The sequence below is a fragment of the Anarhichas minor genome, unplaced genomic scaffold (genome assembly GCF_050575085.1).
Source record: "Anarhichas minor isolate MPS153535 unplaced genomic scaffold, ASM5057508v1 ptg000028l, whole genome shotgun sequence".
Classification (NCBI taxonomy): Eukaryota; Metazoa; Chordata; class Actinopteri; order Perciformes; family Anarhichadidae; genus Anarhichas; species Anarhichas minor.
The window spans coordinates 14,109,449-14,119,583 of NW_027466474.1; the positions used below are offsets into that span (position 1 = coordinate 14,109,449).

The window sequence follows — 10,135 nt, forward strand, 5'->3', positions numbered from 1 at the left end:
AATGAATACTAAAATGGCATGGCTATTCAGTCTCACTGTCAGGCGATGCCACTGATAGTGTTTTAATTTGAAGGGGAACAATGACCGATGCGGAAGTAGAGTTTAATAATATCCTGAATCATCGCCCCGCTTGTTCTAGAACGAAACAACTCCCGAGCATCCCCACTTGGCTAACGTTAGCTACTGTAACATTTGTTTGACGTTTCAAACATATTTAACAATGGCGGGTTCTGTATCAAACGTGGAGGTCTGTGATTTTGCGTACACGGGACAGTTTGAGAAGTTAAAAGAGTGCATCCTGGCGGATAAATCGCTTGCATTCAAAACAGACCAGGTAAGAATGCGTGTTCTGTAATAATGACAGATGCCATGTGAAGTTTTGCACGTTTTCACCCACGACCTTCTGTAATTGCAGGACAGCAGAACCGCCCTGCACTGGGCTTGTTCTGCTGGACACACCAACATTGTGGAGTTCCTGCTTGACCTGGGAGTTGATGTGAATCTGCAAGACGATGTACGTTTTAAATGTTCAATGTTTTTATGCACTATTTGTGTCCTCTAAGGTAGCTAGTGGAGGAGTGCAGCTGACCCTACAATATGAGGTAGTCCTAATATTTCAGCAGCAATCCATACAAACAATATCCATCCATATAGACAATATACATAAAAAGAGTAAAGGTGTAATCTGTATTGAGATGTAATTAGGGCTATTTCAGTGTTGTAATAAATATGTATGCAGTAATGAAAATGCCGTGATCTAGAAGGCATACATGGAGTAATCTTAAAATAATCCAAATTCACTTTCTTTTGTGAACTGACGATGATTGTGTGATGTCTCACTTCCCAGGCTTTGTGGACCCCTCTTCACATTGCAGCATCTGCTGGCAGAGAAGACATCGTGTTATCTCTGATATCCAAAGGAGCTCAGCTGAATTCAGTTAATCAAAGCGGATGCACCCCTCTGCACTACGCCGCCTCCAAAGACAGATATGAGGTAACTCGATGGTTTGATCCACATTTTTTTTTTTTGCTTTGTTGTTTTTCTTTAATTACAGTGGATCACTTTTATGACAATGATGGTATCAAACAATAGGCATAAGAAAGCCACACAGAAAGTAAACAACCATATCTTTAATATCAACCATGCATTAGCGAGTTGTGTATAAAGCAGAGTACAGGCCAACTCATCACCACACTGAAGTTACTGTGTGGTTACTTTCTTATACTGACATTAAGTTGAGAATGAAAGTTCCGACTTTATATATTATCAGCTGTCGAGGAAGTTTGTGTTCAGGCTAAATGAAGAAAGTCAACAGCGGTTTCTCTTTTCAGTTTTATTCCAGAGGATATAATAATATGTGACGTATGTTCTTACCACCTCGGCATTAATATTACCTTATCCAAATGCCAACCAGTTCAGCCTTGTGTTTATGTTGATGTTTAACCGTGTATTTCTTTCACCACATCTACCACACACACACACACACACACACACACACACACACACCAAGAAACAATGTTTAGTAAACCTGTCTGATTTGCTATTAGCTGATAAACATTATTTTAACCGTATGAGTCCAACTAGTACAAAACGTTAAAGTACATGTATTTCTTGTATATAAACTGTAAAATATATATTATACTGTTACAGTTATTATATAGTAGACTGTAGACCAGGGGTCTTCAACGTTTTTCAGGCCAAGGACCCCCAAACTGATAGAGATGGAGCAGGGACCCCCTACTATATATATTGTATAAAATTGTGTTTTATATTAAACTGGGCCTAGTGCCATGTATAAACATACCTCTTTATTCAATACTAAGCTATTCAAATAATACACAGGTTCATATATTCATGTTTTTATTTTAAACATGTGCAAGGTACAGTGAGTAGGGTGGCTGTGCCACTGCCATTTAGAAACATACCTTGTCAGCTGATACCAATGCCAATATCAACATTGTCTGTCAATTGCATGATAATCCATGCACACAAGCTATTTTTAAATATAAATGTGGAAACGAAAATGAGTGATGGCCTATTAGTGCCACTGCCATGCATAAACATACCTGTTATCTTGCATACAATACTGAACTATTAAAATAATGGACAGATTCATGTTTGGGGAAAAAGAAAAAAAGAAGAAAAAAAAAAAAAAAATATATATATATATATATATATATATATATATATATATATATATATATATATATATATATATATATATATTACTTAAAATAAATATGAAAAATTGTCTAATCAACAAAAAATATCACGACCCCCCCTGTTGAAGACCTCTGCTGTAGAATTAGTATTTCGTTTGGAATTGGAAAACAGAAAAGGATCACTATCAGAATCCGAACACTAGACCTCTACATTGTGATTGTACTTATTGGAGGAAATGAGTATCTTTACATGGAATCTCCCTTACGAAACCGCGGTGTGACGAAACCAACAGAACAGGATCTAAAAATATACGTTTCACGTAAATGGGAAGTGACTGATTTGTCAATGGCATGAGTAACACGGCTTTCCTTCGCTATAGATCGCCCTGCTGTTGTTGGAAAAAGGAGCAGACCCCAACGTCCGCGACAAGTACGAGTCCACGCCTCTTCACAGGGCGTCTTCCAAGAGCAACCTCCGCCTCATCCAGCTGCTGCTCAAACAGAGTGCCTCGACCAACATCCAGGACTGCCAGGGCAACACACCTCTGTATGTGTGCATAAGTATTTATCTAATACAACATTGAGGCCACTGGCACAGATATACGGTTACAGTGTGAAATGAGCAACACGCAAACCCTTAAAGGGGCCGTTAAGCCGAATTTAAAACGCCTTTCCTCACTTGTGTTTTTGTGGTTTTTGCCTCTGCCCTAATAAATTGAAGGTGAAATTAGTATGTGGTGCTCACAGCATTGAAAATAAAATTAAAAAAGCATTTTTGTATTTACAATTCTGCCTGCATTTTCTTTCACCAGCCACCTGGCGTGCGATGAGGACCGCGTGGAAGCAGCCAAGGTGCTGGTGGAGCACGGGGCCAGCATCTACATCGAGAACAAGGAGGAGAAGACCCCCCTCCAGCTAGCCAAGGGCGGTCTGAGCAACATACTCCGGCGGATTGTAGAGGGATGATTATTTTCACCAGCCCTCGGGGTCACGCCCCAGCTCGAGTCCCTGCCCGTCGCAAGTTACACAATGAGAGTCGTCATCCCAGTCGGTCCTCCCTGAGCGGCCTGGTGTGACACATTCACATGTGTAACAGGTGGAAGGTGAGATGGAGGAAAGCTGGACTGTACTGGGTCGTTATCAGCTTCTCGGATGGGGGGCAGTGAAACTGCTCAGACCTCAGATGTCTCAACAAAAACACTCCCTAGTGCACTAAGTGCGGTCTATTCAACACTGCAGCCTAATTTCTTGCGATCTCTTTCTTTTTACGTTTTTGAATTGTTGCAAAAAATGCCCTAATAAAAACCAGTGTTCAGCCTGTTTAAGTGGGTCTAGGATGTATTTATGTAGCCAACTCCTGAGGGAGATGGCCGGCTCTTAAGCTGCTAAATGCTCCAGCTAGTAGCTAATCGCGTCCGTCTGCTGTCTGGTGCTGAGCAGGGTGTTTACAGGGAGTTTTAGCAGTGTTTTCGCCGATAATGAATTGAGAGTGAACCATAATGTTGTTGCAGGCGAGACAGCTAAACAGAGCTGAACCTCACCATATATCTCTGATGCCGCAGGTACGGGTGATCACTTTCACACAAGTGACCCCTTCTGCGTTGTTTTCATGTTGGGATTTGATACATTGTTGATGCTTCCTTACATGAATGATCAGTACCCTGTTACTCCTTTTGTGTTTTTTGGGGAATTCATTATGTAGCATTTAAAGCCTGACTCAGTTTAACCCAGACCTGCTTTATTTAACCTAAGATTAAAATAATGTGTCCCTTTTATTAGTGTTAAAACGCGCTCACAATAAACGGTGGTGGAACAAGTATTTTCATGTACCTAAGTAAAATTGCAATACCACAATGTAAAGATATTACAAGTAAAAAGTCTTGTGCCAGCTAAATGATCTCTGATGGAATTATTATATTGTATAGACTATTGGCTTGAATTGTTAAGCCAAATTTGTGTAAAGTCGTCAAAATACTGTTTTAGAAAAGTACTGGATGGAAACTTTAGTTGTTGGAATGCTGATTCAGCAGCATTTAGTCCACTGCGTCTTCCTCTATTACTTCTGCACACTTTCATCTACAGAAACCGTTCAGCTATCAAAGTATTCAGCGCTTTCAGGACAGGGATGCTTTGACTTTTCTTGTTTCTACCTTTTTTAAATATTAAGCAATATTCATATTTTTCTTTACAAAGATTCTCTATGGAGAAAATCCTCTTAAACTCTAAAATCTCTCTTTCTCTTTATCTGTCTGTCTTTATCTCTCTCTGTCTGTCTCACTCTCTTTCGCTGTGTCTCACTCTCTTTGTCTGTCTCTCCCTCTTTCTCACACACATACAGACACTCAGGTCTTGGAGAATGATTTCAGATTTCAGATTTCAGCATCCAACGTATTTTTTGCAGGAAAAGCATTTCCTGGACACATACATGTGTCACACAAGCAACACATACACCTATCCTACAACAGGCTGAGTTAATGATAAATATGCAACTAAAAGAAAATATGTTAGAATTGTTGAACTTTTTAAATTTGGGGTTGCGTTGGGAAACCCGCATTCAACAAGCTTGAGCGATTTCCCGCGAATTCATAACTTTCCGTACGTCACGTCGTTGGTCAGCTGGAATGCGCACGGCGAGGTGCGCACACCGCATTGGTTTCACTTCCTGGAAGCGAGGTCGTATAAAATACAACAGTTCTCTTTAAACGTTGCACTCTCCTGTAGACGGTGTTCGCACCAAAGACTGACTGAAAATAAAGACCGAAGAGTGGGCTGTAAGGTAATTTTAGAAGTTTTGCCATGATAGTTTATCGAGTAACTTTTTGACCTTACGTCATGTAGAATAGCCAAGCTAACGTAGCTAGCTAGCGTTTGGTTAGATTACGTGTTATTAATCCCGTGTACTAGCTAACTGAACACTGTATTTCGAGAGCGCTGGTCAAAGTCCTTACAGACTATTTCTACACACTACCGATTAGCGTGCTGTTAGCGAATTGTATTGCTTTAGTTGAGCTAATGCAGTGTGTGTGTGTGTCAGCTGTCAGATGCAAGCAGCAGCTTTATTCTGTGTTTACCTCCCGAGACTATGGGACTGCTGCACTGCTATTGTTTAACGCAAAGCTGCGAGGCCTTTTTGGCATTTGCGGGGCCACTCGTTACGGTCTAAGCAATAATATATGTTAAAATAGGAGCTAGGTGGCTACTCTGTTGCGTTTGTACATAAAACACTAATATATAACGTAATAGTCACCAGATCAACCTTGCTGTTGATCTGGTGACTATTTGTCTTGAAAGGATGTCGACACGGAACGATGTTCAAAGTTCAGAAGCTGCTCAAACCAAATAAGCAGATATCCAGTCTTGGATTGAGTAGATCAATAGCTGCTCCATCAGTACTGATAATCAGTACTGATAGTGTGGTCACAAGGTAAGTTACTTTCTGCACTGCGATTTAAATGTAAAGTAAATGGCTTCAAATACAGCTGCTGGGAAAACAAATGCATATTTCTCAGTACATTACAGTGCTCGCGTTACTTGGGCTTGAGTCTACATATGGCAGACGTTCAGTACAATATACAGTTGAGAATGCTACACATTTACTTCCCAAAACAAGAAAACCAAAAAGCTATGTGACAGCAACGCAGTGGTGACAACATTAAATAACTATGTATAATAAGTGGGGGTGTGGTATGCTTCCTAGGATGTGTTGCAACATAATTTGACTTGTGACTAACACATACCGTGTACCTTTGCTTACGATGCCACACCTCTATAAAGATGATCTTTTTAATTGTATTTCTTACATACAGACTGTCCGATATCATGCTTAAAGTGGAGTTATTTGTGGTCGTCCTACGGCCTAGTGCTAGTTGTTGGGCCGCAAAGGGATACACCTTTTGCAGTACTCGTGTATTGCAGTGCGCTGAGACCAGTAGACAGCCCTGAGTCTGTGGTGCCCATCCCTCACATGGAATATCCAACGCCTCCATGTGATTCCAGGCTGGCTGCTTCTCTTAAAGGGACAGCGACCCTGAGAGAGCCTAAATGTGCCGATCGGCTTTCCGGTGCGAGACAGAAATCTCTTAGACTTCAGAATTGTCCGATTTTTAAATGGACTACTTTTCAACCTTGTGGGGGGGAAATGTAATGTATGTCGATCATGTGTATCGTAGGCCGTTAGCTGCTTTGTTTATAGTTTTTCCAACAAGCAAGAGGTGCTTTACTTCAAAATGTATACGCTCCTAATTCATACAGCATATTTGTTTTCTTTCTGTTTTGTCTGCAGTCATTCTGTCCATCAAGTTTCACTCAGCAGTTTCCTGCCTGGTTCCATCATGTGTGATCTCAGGGAAGGAGACGATTTGGAGTCAGATCACATGATCGATTTTTCCCAGATAAACAATCGCCTGGACTCATTCCGTGGCTCCGGTCTGGCCCAGCAGGTACCAGCAGAACACTTGGCCCGGGCCGGCTTCTACTTCACCGGCAATGCCGATCGTGTCCGCTGTTTCAGCTGCCGGGAGACACTGGAAAACTGGTGCAGGGGAGACACGCCTGTGGAGAGACATAAAGAGGTAGTTGGAATAAAAATGAAAGTCACATGGGATCAACTTTTTTCTTAATTTCTTCCTGTTCTAAGTTGTTAAATTGGACTTCCCGCCCCTTTATTCCAGGTTTCCCCATCATGCAGGTTTCTGAGCTGCATCCACCGCACCAATTTCAACCCGAGTTGTGAAAACAGACTGACCAACGGTTCCCCATACAACGAAGAAGCAGAAGACATGGAATATCGTTTGAGAAGAGGAGAGGTGGTCGATGAGTCCACCTACCCAATGGCCCCACACATGAAGAGCGAGGAGGCCCGGCTTCAGACCCTCTCTACTTGGCCCTCTGCTGCTCCTGTGAGAGCCCGAGATCTGGCCCAAGCCGGCCTCTACTACCTCGGGGGGGGCGACCGGGTGCAGTGTTTCTGCTGTGGGGGCATGCTGGCTGGTTGGGAAGCAGGGGACACCGCCTGGGAAGAGCACACCAAACATTTCCCCAACTGCTTCTTCATCCTCGGTCACGATGTGGGCAACATCCCATCCCAGGGGGGCACGGAGGAGGAGGAGGAGAGCGGCAGCAGACGGCATGCAAATGCTCGTGTCCCTATGGGGAGTTTGGAGGAGAGGCTTGGCAGCTTAGCGGGCGTCTTGCATCCCATTGACCACGAGAGGCTCGCCAGAGCTGGCTTCTACAGCGCAGGTACAGAACAGATGCCTTTTGAGTGATTAAATGTTTTCTCAAAGCTATGAGTGCAAGCAAGACTGAATTGTGTGTGTGTGTGTGCGTGTCCATGCAGGGACCGGAGGAGACAGGGTGTTGTGTTTCCGCTGTGGCGGAGGCCTGAAAGGCTGGCAGCCTGAAGAAGACCCGTGGGAGGAACATGCCAAACACTACCCTGGGTGAGAACAGCCATGATGGTCCCCTTTCTTAACATACATGTATATATACACACATTTGCTATCATTTTGCTGTGGCATTTGATTGTGTTATAATATAATTATATTTGTTTGGTCTTTTTTTATCAGATGCAGCTTCCTGTTAGCAGAAAAAGGACAAGAATTTGTCAACAGTATCCAGCTACAAGACCCACGACGAAATCGAGCTGTAAGCATCCGGTGCTTTTACGTGCATTTAAGTAACGGGGTTGCTGTTGAGTTTCTTTGATTTTGTAATGTAAACAAGAGACTGTGTTTCCTTAATCAGGATCAGGACTTAGAGAAACCTGGTGAACGCCTGACTTCCTGGCCAATGATATGCTTAACCGAACTGCATGATAACGACCCTGCACAGCGAAACTATTGCTGTGACAGCAGTGTGTTAGGATAAAAGGAAATATTACTACTCAGAATGGTGCTTTTTAAGTACCAAATGTTTATGTGTTACTATCCCTCTGCCGTGCCGTGGCTCAGCAAGGACACATTGTCCGTTGGAGCACAGAGGAGCGAGTTCTGTACTAAAAGAGAAAGAAAGTAACTCTTAAAGAGAGTAACTCAAAGATACCCTCGTGTCGGCTTCAGTTAAGCTTTTGAATGCATTTCAAGGACAAGGACAGATTTTTGTCCCCGATCTCTTACATTAAAATCCCTTTAAGAGGGGGTTTCTTTGCAGCCAGAATGGACAACCAATAAGTCCACGTACATATGGAAGTGTAGACGTTGTTTTAAGGCACACTTTAGAAATGTTAACGTATCCGTTAACTGCAGTGATGCTCACAGTCCTGTGGGCACATGTGGGGATTTTTTTGGGTGGTTGAACAAATTGAGAAAGAATGCATGCTGACGATATTTAAATGGTACTTACTACTGTAATGTTTGTTGTTCTCTGGACAAGTATACGAGCTTTGGCTATGTGGACAGTTTATAATCAAAGATGTTGTCACTGAGGCTTTTCTTTTACTCGCATTATTCCAAAAATAACTATTAGCATGTTTGTTTTCAGGCTTCAAGTCATCAGAATGGATTTTCTGGACATGGGAATGGTAAACATCAACTTTTTTTTATTTTACTCCCCTTTTATAAGAATTTAGGAATAATTCAAAACATCTACTGTACTTCAAGAGAAAGACAAGACGTACTGTATACATTTGGTATTCTGGGTAACTCATAAAACCAGTAGCTGTGTCCGATGACGTTTCCTCTCTGTGTTCAGAGGCGCTGCAGTCTGCCGTGGCTCAGACGGCCATTGGGATGGGTCTGGAGCCCGGTGTGGTGGAAAAGACCATCTTGGAGAAAATTGGCAAGACGGGCTCAGGCTACTCCACCGTGGAAGAACTTATGGAGGATTGTCTTAAGGACACACTACAACGTGATGCTGCCAACTCACAGGACCAAGGTACTGTACCTGCTGTATGCTGAACCAGGTTCATGGTGTTATTGACGACATAAACGCAAAGCCTGAGCAGCAGCAGTGATTTAAATATGAGTTTACACATTTTGATCTTTTCTCCTTCCAGATGTGGACCCGCTGGAGAAACTGCGGGAGCTGCAGAGGGAGAAACAGTGCAAAATATGTATGGACAGAGATATTGGCATCGTCTTCATCCCGTGTGGACATCTGGTCACCTGCAAGAAGTGTTCAGAGTCGCTCGTCAAGTGTCCAATCTGCTGCGGAGCCATAACACAGAAGATCCAGACCTATGTCGCCTAAGGGAATCTCAGACTCTGGCCAAACGTCAATGCTGCTTTCTCACCGTCTTTATAATATTGTATTTTAATAAAAAATGTAGATAGCCTGTGATATATTTAAGGATAATGTTTGTATGTAAATGAGAGTGAAAGAATGAGTAATCGTCACAAGACAACAATATTTTCACACTCACTGAGGTCGTAAATAGGTGTTAATATAAGATGGGATGGTATTATAAATAGCTGATTTTGATTTTTTATAATTGGCCTTTTAATGGGTACTGAAAGTTGTAAATTCACATTTAAGATTAATTACCATTTTGCAACACTTTCCTGCCAGAGGTGCCTTTTTCCTGGTTCATGTACTTGTGTCATTTTGTTTTATTTTGGACATTTTCGGCAGTGGCAACTGATCTTGACATGGGATGTGATATCAGTTGGTTTCATACACTTGTGTCTCACTCATGTATTTTATGGACTCAATTTTCTCAACATGTGCTGCTCCTTATTGCGATATGTAAATGTAGATCATTAACCCATTTAATAATTCTTTATAACTGACTAAATCGGCTCTAATGTAGGGCCGACAATCATAGCCTGCAGTTAATCAATTTTGTGTGAAATGATTTTACCATTCCATCATGCAATCTGTCGTGTCATAAAGAGTGAATAAATTGTAACTTTTGGATGTGGAAAAATGTTTTTCTTTGATTATTACTACACTGCAAAGTAACTACAAAAAGGAGACCAGATCAACCTTGTGCCTCGCTTACAAAGGGTTTACATACCTTTGTTAGAATGGTAGG

At 42.0% G+C, this 10,135-nt stretch overlaps 2 protein-coding genes across 3 annotated transcripts; both read left to right on the top strand.

Annotated features, from left to right (window-relative positions):
• The first annotated feature begins 118 nt into the window (after window positions 1-118).
• On the top strand, window positions 119-4,057 carry psmd10 (proteasome 26S subunit, non-ATPase 10). The gene is made up of 5 exons (XM_076103898.1): window positions 119-334; window positions 416-514; window positions 848-994; window positions 2,544-2,710; window positions 2,976-4,057. The coding sequence occupies exons 1-5, from the start codon at window positions 221-223 to the stop codon at window positions 3,127-3,129; spliced, it is 681 nt and encodes a 226-aa protein (XP_075960013.1). The 5' UTR covers window positions 119-220; the 3' UTR covers window positions 3,130-4,057.
• A 724-nt stretch (window positions 4,058-4,781) lies between these two features.
• Window positions 4,782-10,027, top strand: xiap (X-linked inhibitor of apoptosis). Of its 2 annotated transcripts, none has more exons than XM_076103896.1 (8): window positions 4,782-4,939; window positions 6,446-6,734; window positions 6,834-7,404; window positions 7,502-7,604; window positions 7,731-7,809; window positions 8,644-8,683; window positions 8,854-9,036; window positions 9,158-10,027. In XM_076103896.1, exons 2-8 carry the CDS (start codon window positions 6,495-6,497, stop codon window positions 9,349-9,351), a joined length of 1,410 nt encoding a protein of 469 aa, XP_075960011.1. In that variant the 5' UTR covers window positions 4,782-4,939; window positions 6,446-6,494; the 3' UTR covers window positions 9,352-10,027. The 2 variants fall into 2 exon arrangements, with proteins under 2 accessions (XP_075960011.1, XP_075960012.1); XM_076103897.1 differs by having other exon boundaries at window positions 4,799-4,934.
• The last annotated feature ends 108 nt before the right edge of the window (window positions 10,028-10,135 follow it).

Coding starts and splice junctions, on each gene's coding strand:
- psmd10 (XM_076103898.1), top strand. CDS start 221: ATGGCGGGTTCTGTATCAAACGTGGAGGTCTGTGATTTTGCGTACACG. Junction 335..415: donor TTGCATTCAAAACAGACCAG/GTAAGAATGCGT, acceptor CTGTAATTGCAG/GACAGCAGAACCGCCCTGCA. Junction 995..2,543: donor CCTCCAAAGACAGATATGAG/GTAACTCGATGG, acceptor CCTTCGCTATAG/ATCGCCCTGCTGTTGTTGGA.
- xiap (XM_076103896.1), top strand. CDS start 6,495: ATGTGTGATCTCAGGGAAGGAGACGATTTGGAGTCAGATCACATGATC. Junction 6,735..6,833: donor CTGTGGAGAGACATAAAGAG/GTAGTTGGAATA, acceptor CCTTTATTCCAG/GTTTCCCCATCATGCAGGTT. Junction 7,405..7,501: donor AGCTGGCTTCTACAGCGCAG/GTACAGAACAGA, acceptor GTGTCCATGCAG/GGACCGGAGGAGACAGGGTG.